Here is a 20,836-nt window from a genome sequence, read left to right as displayed (position 1 = left end):
TCTTGTTGTGTGATCTAGTCATATTATGTTTCTTGATTAAATTGATACAAAAGGATTCCTTTTAACTAATGAGATATTAGGTTTCTTCTTGCTCTTAATATATGAATCTATGGTGGATTGATTATGAAATTCTTCCATCTTATAGCATCATGGCTTTCATTATTTATTTACAGCTAGAAAGATACACATCTAGGCCAAACCTTTCATTTAACAGATGAGGTGACTGAGAATCAGGGAGGTTAAATGACTAGTTTATAGTCATGCAGGTAGCTGGTAGCATTTAAATTTGGGTCCTCTGATTCCAAATCTGCTGTTTGTTTTTTTTTTTTTTTCCACCATACCTTATTTTCCAAATTTTGTATTATTTCTATCTCTCTCTACTTTCCTGTGGTTTGTTAGAAAGTTACCCTTCCCCAAGTAGTTTTTATGAGACTAAGTTTCACTGGAGTCCCCAGTGTCTTTTGATGCTACTATCTCATGTCATGTTTTATTATTAACTACAGTTGGCTTCAAGTCTCCTAGCCAAGAAAAAATAATGAGGGAAATGGGCCTAGGTATGGACCACATTACACTGACTAAAGTCAGTTTTCAGATAGTTAGAAGAAAAGATAATGTCTGTCCTTTGTCCCTTTAGCCATATTTATTCTGCTTTCCCTGATTAGGGAATTAACAAAACATTTAGTAATGTTTTGCTTTAAGTATGAAGCCCTAGTGATGGTATTAACTTACCGTAGTTCTTTGTCCTATGTCTATTTTTAAATATTCAAATTTGATTTGACAGCTATATTAATCAATCTTTTTAATCACAATATTTTCTTATGACTTTATAGTCTCAAGGATTTGTCTTTTCTCAAACTCCTAGAATTTCATTTCTGTGATTTTTCTATAACCAAAAAAGAGTAATTTTTAATAACTCATTTAAAAATTAACCTTTATGCATTTATATTGTTAAAAATATTTGGCTAGATTATGTATTTTATAAATGTGCATGTATGTGTGTTTGTGTACAATACATACATATACATTAGTGTACACATACATTTCTTTATCTGAGTCACTTTGGAGGCAGCTTGTATTACATTCAGAATCTTATTTTTGAAAGAAAATTTACTGTTGCCACCTTAAACCCAAGATTACATGACTTGCATCTCACTTCTGTATATATAATGAACAAATGTACAATTAGGTAGGTGTTATAAATAGGATGTGGTAGAAAGGCTTAACCTACTCAAGTTCCCTAAATTTTATAGCAAATGCCCAACAGAGATTTCCTACTCTTTAATTTTGACTTTGGGGCTAACCAGCTGACGCCTGGTTATAAAGACTTATGTTTCTACAAGACAGAAAAAAACCTTAGTATTTCATCTCTACCACTCATATTTTGAAGAACACTATGTACCACGAGAAATTTTAACATCTACCATCCTTTAATAATCTATCAAACTATGGGAGGGAGGCAAGGGGAGGGGAGGGGGTGGGAAAGGGAGAGAGAAGAGAGAGAGGGAAGAGGGAAGGGAAAAAGAGAGGGAGAAAAGGGGAGAAGAGGAAGAAAAGGTACATAGGGAGGGTGAGGGAGAGAGAGGAAGAGAGGGAAGCAGAGAGAAAAGGAGGGAGGGAGTGGGAAAGAGAGAAGGAGAGAGAAGGGAGAGAGGAAGCTCCTAGATAAACATACAGCAGCGACTAAACTCCTAATCACTCAAGGTTTCCGCTTCCAGGCCCTATAATTAGAAGTCCTCCTTTTCCTTGTATTCCCAGTTGACGCAAATGCTTTTTGTGGCTTGGCACCTCATTTGGGGCGTGGGTTTAGTTTATGGCCAGGCCAGAGTCTGGTTTAGTCTTCTGATACTGCAGAAATAGCTCTCAAGCCACAGTTTACATCCGTACTACTTTTTTCCTTTTATGTGTATGTTCTGTGTATTTTTTAAGTCCTTTTCCTGAAAGAAGCTTATTGTTTCCCCTAGCAGAGTGCGTGAAAAAGAGGAAGTTATAAATTAAAAGAAAGCATATGTATTCTTGAGCCTACATGAAGTTTTAAGCCATTTCTTTTTGGAACTATTCTGGGAAATGTTTAACTAACCTCCTTTGTGAATAAGCAGTATCCACAATTAAGCCTTGATATACCTTTCATTTAATGGAAAAGCAAATCAGAACTTGAAATCAGATTGATGGGAGGTAATAGCTATGTTTTAACATAGTTGTAACTTGTAACAAGTTCTTGCTGAATTATACATCTTTAAATTTTTGAATTGATTGAAAAATAAGCAAGAGAAACCTGAAGTTAAACTTCTTTCATCTGTGATTATACTTATGTAAAAAACATAATAAAGGAATATTATTTTAGTCTTGATATGGGACTGGTAGTTTTTTTCCTCTCAGTTCAGCGTGAGGGAGATTGATATTGCTTGAAAATAGGGACATCTGTAGCTAATGAATTTTTGCAAAAGAAAATATAGAAATGATTCACAATCAGTATTATTTGGTACTGTAGTCTTTTAAAACTGCCAAAAATACTTTGGTGGGAGAGAATGAAGAACTCAATAGTTCAATTGTCACCATTAAACTTGTTACTCATCTAAAAGTAGAGGAAAAAGTTGAAACATTGCTTTCAAAATGGAAGAAACTGACAGGGCAAACTTCAAGCACATGAATGGTAGTAAAGAAAAGGACAAAAGATGTTCTTTAAGATTTTGTTGGAGAGTAGCTGAGGAGACAGCGCATGATGAGCACTTAGGTAAGCGTGGACATTTAGATTTTAAAATTTTGAAAAGAGACATGCAGGGAAAGTTTTCTTTCTCTAAAATACAATCTTCTAGACTCAGGCTGGAGTGATAAGGTTCATCTAATGAGATACCTTGGCTTCAAAACACTGACACAAAGCAGGATCCTGGATTAACCATGCAAACAGCCAGATCAGATAGAGCTCATCTTTCGATGTTAAAGCCAACTCCTGTCTTCCCGCAAATGCTGTATAATCTTTCACCCCTTTTCTTTTTCAACAAGGAAGTTATTTTAAAAATTAAAGGGCGAGCAAAGGAGGAAAACATGATCAATGTGGAACAGAAAAGCATGTGGATCAGATTAAAGTCCCAGATATGTGGGTTATATCAATGCATATTTTAACAAGGCAGATACTGTGTACATCTGACCTGATAACTGCACACCTTAGAGTCATGATGTTTTCAAATGGCTAATTTGGAATTTGGGTTTTGCAAGTTTTCAAATCTAAGCAACTATTTTGGTTTGATAACTGCACAGTGGAAATGCCTTCAAACTATATTTACCTGTGATGCTATGCGGGTCTGTCTTAGGGACAAAATTTGAATCATAGGTTTTAAACAATATAGAAGTACATGGACTTTGCTGTCTTCACCCTGGTGCCTTAGAACTTTGAGCATTCACTTTCAAGAGTGAACTATGTAATCTCATTTTCATTGACTTCTACCTTATGTCCTTTTAGGAACTCTTTTTTTTTTTTTTTAAATTAAAGCTTTTTATTTTTCAAAACATATGTATTGATAATTCTGTGACATTAACCCTTCCAAAACCTTTTGTTTCAGTTTCCCCCCCTATATCCATCCCCTCCCCTAAATGGCAGGTAGTCCAATATATATTAAACATGGCATAAATATATGTTAAATCCAATATATGCATACATATTTATACACTTATTTTGCTGCCCAAGAAAAATCAAATCAGATTGAAAAAAATGAGAAAGAAAATAAAATTCAAGCAAACAACAACAAAAAGAGTGAAAATGATATGTTGTGAACCACACTCAGTTCCCACAGTATTCTCTCTGGATGCAAATGGCTCTCTTCATCACAAGATTATTGGAAATGGTCTGATAGGAACTCTTTTCTATCTATTTAGCCATCCATGACACTCCACTAAGGGCAACTAATGCTAACTATAGTATTATCTATTTGTCACCTATTGACCAACTCAAAACCAACTAAGATGAGACAAAAAAACCCCCAAAAACCCTGTTGTACTGGAAAGAACATTAAATTGGGATTTTGAGGACTTGGACTCAGCTGATAATAGTGTAGATTTAGAGCAAAAATGGACTCTTGAAGTTACTTGTGTCCTGACTCTCCTCATTACTTCATACACTCCCCTTGCATCCCTCCCATAGTTCGATAGATTATTGAGCAAGTCACTTAGCCTCTTTGGGTCTCAATTTCCTCAGATGTAAAACAAATGGATTGAATATTAGTTCAAGTACTAATTGAAGTCTCTCCCTTTAGCTTTAAATCCTGTAATCCTTAGTGTGATTTTGAAGAAAAATATAAACTTGTTAAGCAGGGAAAAGAGAATTTACAATTGAATAGGAAATGAAGAATTACCAATAACTATTTCATCCTGTTTAGTGCTAACCAGACTGGTGACAGAGAGAAATGAATGAATGCTATAAAAATATAAAATACATGAATTAACTAAAGGAGATTTATGTTATATGAATAATTTGGCTTTTCTAATTCTTTAAAAACAGATTAATAGTTTATTTTACTATGTTGTTGGGCTCCCCCAAGAATTACATAGGCTTCTCACCAAGTAGTGTAGTCTCAGGGTAATGGCTTTTTAAGCAATATGTAAATTTTGTAGCTTCCCACTTTAAAAAAGTAATCTATATTAAAAAACTTGATCTTTTTACATATTTTGTAAACAGGATTGATTATCAAACAGTTGAAACCCTAGATCAATGATAAGAGAATACAGCACCTAGCTGCCCTAAGTTGGTTCAAGTTATTGGGCACAGGGTAACCCCATCCCAAGGGAGATGTGATTGTTGAGTTGTTATCAATTATTGTTGTTCAAAAGCAAAATAAGGTGCTTCAAAACCTAATGGATAGCTACTCACTAGAGTTCTTCAAGTAAAGTGTGTTGACCCTTGTCAGGGAGGTTGGAGAGGTTATTTTATGCTCTTGTTTTCATTTCTTTCTATTTTAAAAGGTCAGTTGTGTCTCTAGTCTGAATGATTGGGATTAAGTAGCTGTCAATGTCTTCTGCTTCATGATTCAGTGCACTTTTCAGTTCCCCCCTATCCTTATCCATATCCAACTGAAGTTCTTAAGTCATTTAAAAGAAATCCTCAAACTCTGACATCAAAAATTGCAGCAATGTCCATGTCTTCGAATATGCTTTTTAACAACTGCTCAAATAATCCAGTTTCCCCTTCATTTATTCAAACATATCGGTGTGCTGGAAGTGAGGTAATTTATGAAGTTACTTTGATAAGCAAGGTAATATTGATTTGCTGTAAATGAGAATGACTGTCAAGTGTATTTTCTATAATCTTAAATTTAGCCATAAAGACAGACTTTATAAAAGCAAAGTGTTCACTTCTTGTATAAACAGTTGGAGAGGAGGCCTAAAGAAACCTTCTCATAATATCTTGAATCCTGATTATAGATTGATATAGAAAAGGGGAATGAGGGAAGAAGTAAAAGTTTTTTCCTAGAAGTTGTTCTTCATATTTTTGTGCTCTATGGCCCTTTTTGACTTCATTTACTTTAAGCCCTCATATTTTAAATTTACACCCTGAATTGGCTAATCCCTGGAGCGACCTCCATTTTATGTCAACAGATATTGCCTTCATGAAAAACAGACTTTCTGAACTTTAATAAAAAGATTGACCAAGCTGACTTTGGATTTGTAGATTATCTTAGTTTCATCATCCAGCTATAAATACTTTCTGTACTATACATTCATGGGACCTCATTACAACCCTCTGAAGTTGGGAATGAGTTTAAGATGATTTATTAGAGAGCAGAATAACACCTTTATCACAGCTGGTCAGAGCTCTGAGGGCTTCTGCTCAAATCATTTTTCTGCCCCTAAAAATCCTTGACATTTGAAATAAATATAATGACTATCAATTCATTTTTATTCTTTTGATTTCCTTCCAGTTCTTTTAACTTTATTTTTATTTTCCTCTTCCATTATTGCAGAATAATTACTTTTCCTCAAATAGCTTTTTAAGGTTCACATTCCTCTAGGGATGATATTTCTTCTCCACACTCTTGCATTGCTGATACTTGTTAAGTATTTGACATAGTTTTTGCCAGTTATTATTAATGGATGTAGCATGTAGACTTTGAACTCCCATAAGGAATGTCATCTAGTTTTCAATATATGTCTTGGAAAATTTCTAACCCTGACAAGACTAAATTCTTCATAAAGAAGAGTTATTTGTTAAAAAAAAAAAAAAAAAGGAAATATCTCTATGGACAAGACCTTATATTTTTCTCCCTTGACTTTTATCTTCCAGGTATGCTTCTTGTCACAACAGACACACTTGGTCATGATTTTCATGTCTTCCAAATCCTGACTCATCCATGGTCTTCATCACAGAGTGCTGTCCATCATTTATACACCCTTCATAGGGGAGAAACTGAAGCCAAAGTAAGTCATGTCTTTGTTGTTAATTCCTGGTTTGCTTCCATATTGTTTGCCATAGTGCAGTTAAATGTGGATTTCAGCAAGGAAATACTATCTTTTGTGAAGAAGCTATAAGATTTTTTTTGGAGAAAAATTTGGAAGAAAAAAACTCACAATTACAGTGAGTTATTATCTTTGTTCATATATTACACTGCTATTGGGGGGATCCCATAAGCTATGATTTTACTAAAAGCTTTCTCCTCCAAGTTTCTTTACTTTTAAAGCAGTGTGTCAAAGCCTTATCCAAAATGCAGTCCTTTTTTATTTTCTACTACTAAAGCAAAATGTATCTAAGAAAAAAAAAAAGAAAAAGCTATACTTGGTACTGTTACGCCATTTTGGAGAACATTCTCAAATGTAAAAGGTAACTATAACATATATGAAATTATTAAAGACAATTACCATGAAGAAAAATTGGTTTTTTACTTTTAGTGGTAAAGATAGAAGTCTTGTCCTCCCCTAAATAAGACTTTCTGATCTCTATAATATAGTAAACCCTAAGTTAGGCTTTCTGAATTTCAAATAAATATATTAAATGGAAATCTTTATGGAACTCTTCTCATATTTTCTCCCCTGTTTTTCCTTCCCTCCTGTCATAGTTGAGAAAGATATATTGATACAATAGATACATATGTATAATGTGTCTTGGAGGTTTTCCCTCAGTTCACTTTTTTGATTCTGTCAGATGAATTTGGCATTCAACATATTTCCCAAACTATCATCATTGAGCATTTTATCCAAACCAGCTGTCCTGGGGAGAGCAAGAAACTGGAGGGTAGAATTCCAAGTACTACAAACATAACTTTTTATTTAATTTCTCCCAATGTTCTATCAGGTGAATGAATAACCTTATTCACAATTTATATCTACTATATTAGTCTCCTTAAATATTCATGACCTCATGTACATGATTTTTTCTTTCTTACCATCTCACTTTCTTTCCTCTAAAGTAGGAATAAATAGTAATGGTATCAAAGCATGTCATTGAATCTTTAAAAGGTAGAGATCATATCCTGTTTTTCTTTTGCATTTGCATTCTTTCATAGTTCTGATGCTCTTGGAATGTATCTGTTCAAAAATGAGATTTCAATATCATTTCTGTGACTCCTCCTGTTTTGAACTTGTTATATATATGCCAGTTGGATAATGATCGCTACTATTTTTGTGTTTCTATTAGCTGGAGCCAAAATATGTAATGCTGTTAAGACTTCCCTCTAATTGCAGAGGAATTCGTTATTCTCTATGGATTTTTATAGAGGACATTGCTTAGCTCCATTGTGTACGGAGGGTGTCAGGATCATAAAGAACTTTTCAGATTAGTGTCAGCTGAAATTCTTGGGGATTTTTAACCTAGACATGAAAGAAATTTTGGCAAACATGACAGCTTTTTGCAAGAATGAGAATAATGGATTTAGACTTCGTTGGCTTCTGATGGCAGAACTAGAGAAGTGGTTAAAGTTTCAAGAAGACAAATTTTTGGATGTTCAACTTGATTTAAGGAAAATCTTATCAATTGTTGACTGTTGACAAATAGAATGGGCTTCCTTGGAAAAGACATTTTTACCTTTCCATAGAAATCTGCAAGGAAAAGCTAGATGACCATATATATGATGAGGATTCTTTTTGTCATCGGTTGTGCCCTCCCTTTCATCTTTGACATTTTGTGATGCCATGCATCAATGAAACATTTCCAAATGGCTTCTTATTGTTTGTTTTATTAACATTGAAGGGATAGAAATTATATTAATTTTCCAAGCAAGTGAATGAACATACAATGATTCAGTGATCTATTGGGCTATATTTTCTTTTATATTTGTTTCCAGACTTTGTTACTAAGAGGTAATTCTTTTGTAATAAGGAACATGTTATAAATTAGGACCTGAGATTGTGTTGATATGAATAATCCTAGCAATAATATTTTGAAATGGAATAAAAATAATAATTAATGTGAGATGCTTCCAGCATATTAGAATTTGACTCATTTACAAAACTTTAACAAGTGAATAATTCTTCCTACAACTTAGTAGTCTCTGATGAGCTCTCCATTTCTCTGAATTCCTGTTGCTTTTGTTGGACCTTCATTTTCTTTTCTTTTTTTTCTTTCTTTCTTTCTTTTTTTTTTTTTTTAAATAGCCTTTTATTTACAGGTTATATGCATGGGTAACTTTACAGCATTAACAAATGCCAAACCTCTTGTTCCAATTTTTCACCTCTTACCCCCCAGATGGCAGGATGACCAGTAGATGTTAAATATATTAAAATATAAATTAGATACACAATAAGTATACATGACCAAACTGTTATTTTGCTGTACAAAAAGAATCAGACTCTGAAATATTGTACAATTAGCTTGTGAAGGAAATCAAAAATGCAGGTGGGCATAAATATAGGGATTGGGAATTCAATGTAATGGTTTTTAGTCATCTCCCAGAGTTCTTTTTCTGGGTATAGCTAGTTCAGTTCATTACTGCTCCATTAGAAATGATTTGGTTGATCTCGTTGCTGAGGATGGCCTGGTCCATCAGAACTGGTCATCATATAGTATTGTTGAAGTATATAATGATCCTGCTCATTTCACTCAGCATCAGTTCGTGTAAGTCTCTCCAGGCCTTTCTGAAATCATCCTGTTGGTCATTTCTTACCGAACAATAATATTCCATAATATTCACATATACCACAATTTATTCAGCCATTCTCCAACTGATGGGCATCCATTCAGTTTCCAGTTTCTAGCCACTACAAAAAAGGCTGCCACAAACATTCGTGCACATACAGGTCCCTTTCCCTTCTTTATAATCTCTTTGGGATATAAGCCCAGTAGTAACACTGCTGGATCAAAGGGTATGCACAGTTTGATAACTTTTTGAGCATAGTTCCAAACTACTCTCCAGAATGGTTGGATTCGTTCACAACTCCACCAACAATGCATCAATTGGACCTTCATTTCCAAAGAGAACCAGTGACATCCCAAGCCATATCTTGACTTAAGGGGTAAATTAGATAAGTGGGGTAGTGTTGTACACAGTCATCACCCTCACTCTCTCTTCCTGGGTCTCTGAAATCTAATGGAAGGACAAATATTAGGACAACTGACAGTAGCCCAAGATATAGTGGAGTATCTTCGCATCTTTTATGTCTGACCTGCTTCTGCGTGCTTCATATGCCTGCTTCAGCCACCTTTATGATCTTTGGATATTATTTCATTGGAAAATATTTCATCTGTCATTCCACTGGGAGAAGTTTTCACATGCTTGGGGTAGACATCACCTAACCTACTGACAGGTTTGAGACCTGCCTTTTTTCCTTAACCTGGGTTAGCTCTTCTATTGAAAGAGTTTGCCAGTTTGTGCCACTGCACATACTATAACTTCTTGGAGACATAGGAAGGAGTTGGGTGAATCAAGCTGACACCAAAGGTGGATGAAATGGTCTCAGTAAGTCCTTACCCCAGAGGTGCTGGTTCATTCTGAACATTCCATATATCTCAATGCCTATAATCTACATTATCTGTACCACATGTTACACATTATTTTACACTGTTTGTCTTTCTGTGTGTTTACTCTTTTTCTTTAACTTGTTTGTAATACCTATGAGGCCTGGTTAGCTGTTTGGATCCCCTATTCCTAAGCAGTGTATCAGTGAATGTAAAATGGGAGTACCGTGTTCCCATTTTACAGCTCAAAAAACTAAGAATTTGAGCAGCTATGTAATTTGACCACTGAGTTAAGATTTTGTCACAGTTTCTTAACCACAAACCTCAAAATGCAAGCACCCTGACTTGGCCACCATGTATATTATTTTTTACAACTTTCCTATTGAAAATCCTTTTAGACCTAGATAGGAAATTCATAAATGATATGTATCATATAGTTAAAAATATTTGTTACACTTGATCTACTTGCTTTTTCATTTCTTTACAATCAAATTATTCTAGATTTAGTTAAAACTAGTGAGGATGCTTTAATCAAGCTGCAAAAAAATCAAGTGTGTGGATCTAATTATGTTGAATTAAGTTGTTTTGTGGTCTGTGACTTGGGATATCATCTGCATCTGACAACAATTTTCCTTATAAAGCACATATGTTGTAAGAAAAATATTAGAAACCTTATGGGTACTCAAACAGTATTGTAGTATTATTCACTTTCAATAAAATGTCTCACTGAAAGCAAGGTTCTCTTTGAACATAAGATGCAAAGCAGAATTATTCTTGAAAGAAATATAAATCAGATAAACGTCTAACAGTTAAAAAAAATATTTCTCTGAAAGTATCAAAACAGTCCAGCCAAACAGAACACAATTAGTACCATTAATTGCCAAAAGAGAAAGGGAAAAGATCCTGCTGGTTAGTATTTACTAAATTGAAACCATTTAATAGTCACATGGAGCTTGGGGGAATGTCTTATAGTATGTTCACAGCTTTGTGGTAAGACGTATACATACATATTTTAAAGCATATTTTCAGCTCTCTCTTTTATTTCACTCGAGTCCGGGAAACAAAATTCAGTGGAGGCCAGTTTTTCTAGATTGGTGATGTGAGGAGAATGAATGACTTCAGGATACTAGAATCACTAATGAAAGGAAGAAGTGAGGAAGAGGAAAAGAGAGAAGGAGAGAGGGAGGAAGGAACATAGAGAAAGGGAGAGAGAGACAGACAGACAGACAGACAGCCATAATAACATATATGCATTCTGAGGGAAATCTGTTATCTTTCATCTTTGCATACTCTCTATCATGGGACATAGATCCAACAAGAAAATAAACCTCTTAGCAGGGAAGGAATCAAAAGCTATGGACAGGATGCATTTATTTGAAGGATCAGGATCAGTAATGGGGTTGTTCAATGTAAGAGAAATGTCATTGTGTATGGGGATCTTTTTTTTTTTTTTTGTCTTTTTATTCTTTATTTTGTTTTTTTTTAAATTTCTTTTGGTTTTTATTTTATTTATTTTTTTTCATGTATCTAAAATGATATTAATATGGCTAACATATAATGTAGATTTCTTTCTTGATTGATTCTTTATGTCTGACTTTGTCTGAAATAAATGAATATTAGCACTTGTTTTTTCCTAATGAATTCTACTCCTGATCCCTGTTGCTGTATTTGTGCATATCTTATTTACTATTTCTAATAACTCTTTTACTTTAATTCTAATCCTTAACTTGCCTTGCTATTGCTTAACTTCCTGTCTTCTATTCCTTCCTCCACCATGGATCCCTCCCTTAATTTCTCCCCTAATCTTTTCCTTTCCTCTTTATCCCATTTTCATTAATCAACACACTTTATCTCACTCCAGTTAATCTAAATACTCTTCTGTGCCCTACTTTATGCTTACTACCCTTTCCTTTCCTCTTGATCCCTTTCCCATTAATCTATATGCCTTATTCCACTGCCATAAATTTACATGCCCTTCTATATCCTACCTTACTCTATTCTCTTACCTTATTTCTTTACAGATTTTACAGAAAGATGCTATACCTTTTATGGGATAGATAGATAGATATACAGTTTTGCTTTTTAGAGTCAGATCATACTCATTTCTGCCCCAATTTTTTTTTAGAGCTATGGAATTACTGATGTCAGTCGTTAGTATGGCATACATTTCCGTGTAAAAAACACAATTTGTTCTTATTGAGTCCCTTGAAATTAATCTTTCATGTTGGCTTTTGTATGTTAAATTTTCTATTGAGTTCAGGTTTGGTTGAGATAAAGTCCTAAAAATCTGCAAGTTTATTAAATGTCTTTTTTTCCCATTCATTAACATGGTTAGTTTAATTGGATATGATATTTTTTAAATTATGGCTTTTTATTTACAAAACATATGCACAGATAATTTTTTCAACATTGACCCTTGCAAAACCTTCTGTTCTAAATTTTCCCCTCTTTCTCCTCCCTCCCTCCCCTAGATGGCTGGTAGTCCAAAACATGTTAAATATGTTAAATCCAATATATGTATATATATTTATACAGTTATTTTTCTGCACAAGAAAAAACAGATCTAGAAAGAAAAAAAAACCTAAGAAGGAAAACAAAAATGCAAGCAAACAATAATAGAAAGAGGGAAATGCTAGAATTAATTATCATATAGTCTTGTTGTTGCCGTGTACATGATCTCCTGGTTCTGGTCATTTCACTTGGCATTAGTTCATGTAAGTCTCTCTAGATCTCTCTGAAATCATCCTGCTGGTCATTTCTTACAGAGCAACAATATTCCATAACATTCATATCCCATAATTTATTCAGCCATTCCCCAACTGATGGGCATTCACTCAGTTTCCAGTTTCTAGCTGCTACAAAAAGGGCTGCCACAAACAGTTTTGCACATGTGGGCTCCTTTCCCTCCTTTAAGATTTCTTTGGGATACAAGCCCAGTAGTAACACTGCTTGGTCACAGGGTATGCACAGTTTGATAACTTTTTGAACATAGTTCCAAATAGCTCTCCAGAATGGCTGGATGTATTCACAATTCCACCAACAATGTATCAGTATCCCAGTTGGTTGTTTTTTTCCCCATAATTTTATTTTTCTTGGGTAATCTTTATTCACTTATTCATTTATTTGTTCATTCATTAATTTGTGTATTTTTTGTTTGTTTGTTCATCTGTCTATCTGTCAATCAAGTTTTTCCTCAAACTCTCTCATTTAATTTTTGAAGTCTATTTTGAGTTCTTCTATAAGTTCTTTCTGAGTAGGTTACCATTTAGCATTACTCTTTGGGATAGATGGAGCGTTTTTTTTACTTCATTATCCTCTAAAGATGAACCCCAATCTTCTCTATTCCCATTGTAGGTTTTCAGGATTGGATTCTTTCTTCTTTGTCTCTTCATTTTTTTTTTTTAATGAGAACAATTAGTGAAACCGATTCTAATCCTGAAGTGGGGGATTTGCCTCTAACTTCACTTCAGGTTTCCTCTCTATGACCTATGTGGGGATTAAAATTATCCTACCTACAATAAGAAAGACTGAGGCAGAGTCTGAGCCAATGACATTTTTTTAGAGGGTCCATGGTCCCTTCTAATAAAGTGGACCTCAGATCTTCTTCATGATCCACAGATCATGCCACCTTTCCTTAAGGCTTTTATGGGATTTTAATTTTATAGGATTATAATCATGCTGTATACAATTATTACAATATAGAACAGTGATTTCATTGATTAACATATAATGAATGGGCTAAAATTTGAATGCCAGCAGTGTCACATGTCAGTGATCTAAGTGGTCATAAGATGGTCACTTAGTCTTATTGAACAATTGATTCATCTGGAGGTACAAAAATATTTTGGGGGACTTTCCATGTAATTGTGATCTCTACCATGCTGGGCTTGGTCACCACCACAAGATAAAGTAAGGGTGGAAGGCCTCATTTAATATCCTGTAATTAGCTACATGAATTTAGAATCTGCAGCTCACAGGGCTGGGGTTTTATAAACAGAACTTTGATATGATTCTATCAAGTTGATTAATACTTGATTGAAATACAGTAGTGATCCAGATGAATTATTATTTCTCTCACCTGCAACCACAAATCAAAAGCTGGCACTTCTGCAAGTGCCAGCAGCCAGCAATGTTCCTATCCCACTGCTTTTGAACTCACTGAATGTGCTGCTTCCTTCTCACCCAGGGCCAGCTCTCTGAACAGTTGGGCCTGGCATTCCTTTTCAGCAAAGATACCCACAGTTTTCCCAGGCTTCCCCCGATTTCATAGGCTGTCCTGGAAGTGAATGTTCCTGTATTTTGGGTTTAACCTTCCTCTAAACTCAACTAGTCCCCAGACTTTCAGTTTGTTGTTTTTCATAGCTAGCCTGGAAGTATTTATACTTCACATCAGTTAAACTATGATCCTAGAGTCTTTCTTTGGATCTTCTCAAGTTGGCTCAGGAAGACCCCTCTTTTTCCTCAAAACTTATTTGTTTTTCACTGATCTTTGTTCACCTTGAGATACAATTTTGTTTCATTTGTTTCTGGAGAGCTTGGAATTTTCTGCTCTACTCTAATATCTTTCCAGAATCCTCCCTCTATGTTTGGGAGTCTTAAAATATGGAGCTATGAACTGTGATAGGCTAGTACTAGCTAGTACTAGCTAGAGATAGCTGGGATAGAGATAGAGTACTGGAGCTAGAGTTAGGAAAACACGATCTAGTCACAGACTCTTAAACTTCTGATTGTCTCAGTTTCTTCAATTTCTAAATGAAGGTAATAAATTTTATGGGCCAGAACTTGAAACAAGGTGCTAGGCCACTGGAATTGATAGAAACAATGCTTATGTACTTGGTTCACACCTTTGAAGTCCACACCTTTGGGAGAATTCACACATTAGCTCACACATTACAGTTCACACCTCTCACACTTTTAGAGTTCACACCTTTAAGAGATCATATATAAGGAACTCCCACAAGCCAACTAGAGACTTTGGGAGATTTAGAAGTCAGGATTCAGTGTAGGAGATTCACATGTCACAGCTCCCACAAGCCCACTCTCTCAGAGGAGGAATCAGATCCATTCAATATTCCACCATTGTGATAGCTGGAGACTTTGGATTCAGAGAGAGCTGGAGGCTGAAGCTGGCAGAGGAAGGACTAGCAACAAAAGCTCTCGGAACCAGGGAAAGCTAACTGAGCTATTTTGGAAGAGACAATAAAGGATCTGAACTTTAACAGCTGGCTGCATTTGAGGTGATTATTACACTGAACTGAAACTAAGGCTGCCTCCAGAAGCTCCCCAAGAAACCTGCTCCCAAAGAACGATTATATTTTAGAGAAGAGAACACTACATTTTGGTGCCTGAATGTGGGACCAAGAATCTTCATCTGTGACCCAGAAATTAGGGTGAGTACAACAAGAAAACTTTGTTAAAGAGCTAAAGTAGAATTTCAGCCGAAATGGGACAGATATTTAGAAAACAGCCTTCTCTTCAAAGAAAATGTTTAGAGAACATTGTCAGGGTTATGAAAAGCCAAGGTTTGATAATAATTTGGGAACAGATCACTGAACTTTTAGAAACTGTACAGTACATATCTCCTTGGTTTTCTATGGAAAAAGAATTGGATCTAAACGAGTGGAAATTAGTAGGAGAGAGGAACTTTGTCAATTCTACCATAAAAATGGACCTGACTCAATTTCCAAAGACACATTTAATACATATAATTTAATACAACTGGCTTTAGGAAATTATATAAGTTTTAGAATAAGAAAAAAGAAGAAAGAGCAGGAGGGGGAGGTGCGAACTAAACTAAGTGAAAAGGATGAAGAATCAGATAAGAATTCACCGCAGGAGAAATTAGATCATTCCCCTGACCTCCCTCCCTCAGTTAACCCTTCATGGATGGAGGGAGAAGGAGGACGGGAAGAGGCAGTGACACAAACAGAATCACCTATGAAGCAGCCTGTGACAAGATTAGAAAAGACATTAGTTACAGCAAAAAATGAAGGACAGGATGCATCTGATTTTATAAATGCATATCCTGTGATTGAAGAGCTTGACTCTTCAGGTCATAAAAGGAGAAGATACACTCCTTTTGATTTGGAAAAAATTAAGGATTTGAAAAAAGGTTGCACTCTTTATGGGGCTACATCATCTTATGTTAAGATGTTACTAGATAGTTTGTCTTATGAAATCTTAACCCCAAGTGATTGGAAATCCATAGCAAGGACATGTTTAGAACCTGGACAAAACTTGTTGTCCCTTTCAGAGTATCATGAATTATGTAGGATTCAAGCCAGGAGCAATAGGCAAACAGGAGTTAACATACAAATCCCTTTTGACCAACTAACCAGTGAAGGTCAGTATGGAGAGAATTCAGAACAGATTAATTATCCCATAACAGTGTATGAGCAAATTTCTAAGGCTGCTATTAAAGCTTGGGGTTCCCTCCCTAGACAGAAAGATGGAGCTAAAGCCTTCACAAAAATAGAGCAAGGTCCCAATGAACCCTTTGCAGATTTTGTGGGATATTTGCAGACAGCTGTCACAAGAACCACTGGAGAAAATGCAGCTACAGAAATAATGACCAGACACTTGGCTAAGAAAAATGCCAATAAGGTTTGCAAAAGAATTATATGGGGACTACACAAAGATGCCCTTTTAGAGGAGATCATAAGACACTGTGCCACAGGGGGCACAAATGCTTATTATACCCAGACTATGATGAACATGGGAAGACAGGATCCTTTTTGGCAAAGGAATCTTAGAGAAACTCATTGATGTTTTCAGTGTGGAAAAATAGGACATTTGAGAGCCCATTGTAGATATGGAGATAGAGTGAGAAGACAGGATGAGAGAAAACCCAAAACCCCATGTCCAAAATGCCATAAGGCCTTCCACTGGGCCTCAGACTGTAGATTAACCCAGGGAAATGAGAGGCAGGGCCCAACTCCAAGATATCATACAAAAGACAGGTGGGGCATGATTACAGCTGAGTTTACACTCAGAGAGTCTTTAGAAGGTCAGGACTCTGATATGATCAATCAGCCTAAAAGTAATCACATGGCAGAAAGAGATTACGGTTGGGAAGAATACAGGCTTTTTACCCAACAGGGCAGTGTCCAGTGCAAACAGCTCCAATGTAATTGCTGGATGATGAAGAGAGATTTAGAAAGTGGTAAATAGAAGGGAATTAACAGCTTGGGAGAAAGGGTTTGCTTGTATTCCTACAGACAGAGAAGGAAACAGATGGAGAAGGAAACAAACAGGTAGCAATGAGCACCTGGAGAGAGACAAAAAAAGAGAAAAACCTCAAAACAAAGGAAAACCTAAAAAGCATCTGACACTGAAAGAGCATGGCTGATAATGAGACTGTTTCAGGACTTGAAAACCAGCAGGAATCATTGGATTCCTTGAGATGAAAAATTGTTGATAAAGACTGTTGTAGGACTTGAAAACCATCAGGAATCATTGGATTCCCTAACACAAGATGAGACTATTACAGGACTTCAAAGCTTGTAGGAATTATTGGATTCCTGGCACATGAACTAATGGACAATAGATTTCTTTTGGACTATTTCTAGGACTTATGGACATGTATAATTCCTCATTTGATTCATGTTATGTGCTTATGTAATTTATGTAATTATGTGTAATACCTCCCGTATTGATGGATTTATGTATACCTGTTTCAAATGAGCCCCTTCAGAAACCTGCTAATCTGATTTAATTTCCCATTTCTTTTGGTGTTTTCATCTCCTTTCCTGAGAAGTCAGGGAGGGTGTGACCACCTCCTTTTTATAGTGTTGTCACTTCTTTTTTGAGCAGTCAGGGAAGTCATGACCATCTATGTTCTAAATCAAAAGAAAGCGAGAAATGTTATGGGCCAGAACTTGGAACAGAGTGCTAGGTCACTGGAATTGATAGAAACAATGCTTATGTACTTGGTTCATACCTTTGGAACTCACACCTTTGGGAGAATTCACACATTAGTGTTCACACCTCTCACACTATTAGAGTTCACACCTTTAAGAGATCATATATAAGGAGCTCCCACAAGCCAGCTCACTCCGAGGAGGAGTCAGATCCATTCGATATTCCACCATTGTGCTGGCTGGACCAGGCTTTGGATTCAGAGGGAGCTGGAGGCTGAAGCTGGCAGAGGCAAAGAACTAGCAACAGGAGCTCTTGGAACCAAGGAAAGCTAACCAGGTTATTTTGGAAGAGATAATAAAGGATTGGACTTTAATAGCTGGCTGTATTTGAGGTGATTATTACATTGAACTGAAACTAAGGCTGCCTCCAGAAGCTCCCCAAGAAACCTGCTCCCAGAGAACAATTATATTTTAGAGAAGAAAACACTATAAATAAAAGCTCCCATCACCCATTGTTGTTTGGAGGATCAAATAAAGTGCTGGTAAACTGCACAATTTACAGAAACTTTATGAGCAAAACTACAAAACACTTTCCACACAAATTAAGTCTGATCTAACCAACTGGAAAACTATTAAATGCTCTTGGATTGGGCGAGCAAATATAATAAAGATGACAATGCTACCTAAACAAATCTATTTATTTAGCGCTATACCAATCACACTCTCCAAAAACTATTTTGATGACCTAGAAAAAATAACAACAAAGTTCATATGGAAAAACAAAAGGTCAAGAATTTCAAGGGAATTAATTAAAAAAAAAAGATCAAATGAAGGTGGCCTAGCTTTACCAGATCTAAAATTATATTATAAAGCAGCGGTTACTAAAACCATCTGGTATTGGCTAAGAAATATACTAGTTGAAGATGACAGGAAAAAATAATGATGAATGTTGGAGGCGATGCGGGAAAACTGGAGCACTGATGCATTATTGGTGGAGTTTTGAACAAATCCAACCATTCTGGAGAACAATCTGGAATTATGCCCAAAAAGTTATCAAACTGTGCATACCCTTTGACCCAGCAGTGCTATTATTGGGCTTATCCTCCAAGGAGATACTAAAGAAGGAAAAGGGAGCTGTATGTGCCAAAACGTTTGTGGCAGCCCTGTTTGTAGTCGCTAGAAACTGGAAAATGAATGGATGCCCATCAATTGGAGAATGGTTGGATAAATTGTGGTATATGAATGTTATGGAATATTATTGTTCTGTAAGAAATGACCAGCAGGATGAATACAGAGAGGCTTGGAGAGACTTACATGAACTGATGCTAAATGAAATGAGCAGAACCAGGAGATCATTATATATCTCAATAATGATACTATATGAGGATATATTCTGATGGAAGTGGATTTCTTCTACAAAGAGAAAATCTAACTCAGTTTCAATTGATTAAGGATGGACAGAAGCAGCTACACGCAAAGAAAGAACATTGGGAAATAAATGTAAACTGCTTGCATTTTTGTCTTTCTTCCCAGGTTATTTTTACCTTCTGAATCCAATTCTTCCTGTGCAACAAGTGAACTGTTTGGTTCTGCACACATATATTGTATCTAGGATACACTGTGACATATTTAACTTGTATAGGACTGGGGCCATCTTGGGGAGGGGGTGAAGGGAAGGAGGGGAGAAGTCGGAACAGGAGTGCAAGGAATAATGCTGTAAAAAAACTACCCAGGCATGGGTTCTGTCAATAAAAAGTTTAAAATAAAAAAAAAAAAAAGAAAGAAAGAACACTGGGAAATGAATGTAAAAAAAAACAACACTGCATAATTTAGAGCTTGGTACATTGTAAGCCCTCAATAAATGATGACTCCCTCCTCCTGCACATTAAGCAGTAACTTCAGTTGTTGAACAGAATTCCAAAATGTGAGCTTCCACAATTTAAGTTAGGGGTTGATTATCTTTAGTGAGAAGATTCAGGGCCAGATCTCTCTAGACACTGAATGAATGAAATATTTAACTTCTTAAATACAAAGGACTGTGCTAAGTGATGGGGATACAAAGAGAAAAATAAGATAATCCCTGTTCTCAGGGATTTTACATTTTAATGAGGGAGATAACACATAGAAGGTTTCAGCTGCAAGGTAGAAGGAAGAATGGTAGTAAGGCATTTCTTAATGCCTCTTTTTTCCATGTCATTTTCATTGTTAGACCCATATCTTTTTCTTATCCCTCATTCTTCCTTTTGATATATGTAATTTGTATAGATAGAACACACACAGGGACAATACACATAACAAAGTACTCGGCAGTATGTCAAATTTCATAAGCAGATTTTTCAATATGATCATTGACTCCAGTGGCTCAGTGACAACTCACTTTTATATTTTAGATTAGGGTTTAGGCACCATGGACAGAGTATTAATCTTGGCATCATGCAACCTGAGTTTCAATCTCTTGTCTGTCTCCTACTATCTTATATGTATGGCCTGGGTAAAATCACTGAACTTTTCTAGACCTTTTTGCTTCATATATAAAATAAGGGGCTTTATTTGATAATGTCTTATGTTCTTCTCTCTATATTTTTCTAAGTCATTTATTAAAAAATAACAAGTCTGTGAAGAACCATGGTTTATGAAATACACATGCTTAGTACAATGTACCACAAGTCTTAATGAAAATTTAAACTACTAAAACTTAAATCTGCATTAAGACTTTTTGAAATACCTTGTTTAAATAAGTTCAACTTACAAGTCAGAATTTACATAAGAATTGTAGATTCAAATTTCTGACAGATAAGAATATGATTGTATTTCATGCATGGACTGTTTTATTTTATAAACTATAAGAATATATTATGTGTGTGTGTTTGTATACACATATACCCATACAGAAAGAAAGTGAGAGCACAGAAGTTATATTATGCAGAAAAACAGGGGGGAAAGGGAGAGAAAAGAGGAAACAGGGAAATAGAAGGGCAGTAGAGGAGAGAAATAGACATGACAGAGAGAGAATAAATTAAAAGGGAAAGGGACAGAAAGATTAAAAGAGATTAAGAAATACTCAGAAAATTCCATTTGTTGATTCATTAAGAACAGTATTTAA

General features: G+C 35.5%; 1 protein-coding gene across 14 annotated transcripts in view; it reads left to right on the top strand.

Moving 5' to 3' along the window:
* BCAS3 (BCAS3 microtubule associated cell migration factor) overlaps positions 1-20,836 on the top strand; it is a 794,545-nt gene that overhangs the window by 271,114 nt on the left and 502,595 nt on the right. For all 14 annotated transcript variants that reach the window (XM_023502118.2, XM_031968505.1, XM_023502116.2 and 11 more), the window contains one exon: positions 6,272-6,405. In XM_023502118.2, coding sequence (XP_023357886.1) covers positions 6,272-6,405 — 134 coding nt within the window. The remainder of the gene's footprint in view (positions 1-6,271; positions 6,406-20,836) is intronic.

This window comes from Sarcophilus harrisii, chromosome 4, assembly GCF_902635505.1.
Source record: "Sarcophilus harrisii chromosome 4, mSarHar1.11, whole genome shotgun sequence".
In the NCBI taxonomy this organism is placed as follows: Eukaryota; Metazoa; Chordata; class Mammalia; order Dasyuromorphia; family Dasyuridae; genus Sarcophilus; species Sarcophilus harrisii.
Note: the sequence above shows the minus strand (reverse complement) of the source record. Positions and strands in the feature narration are given on the sequence as shown.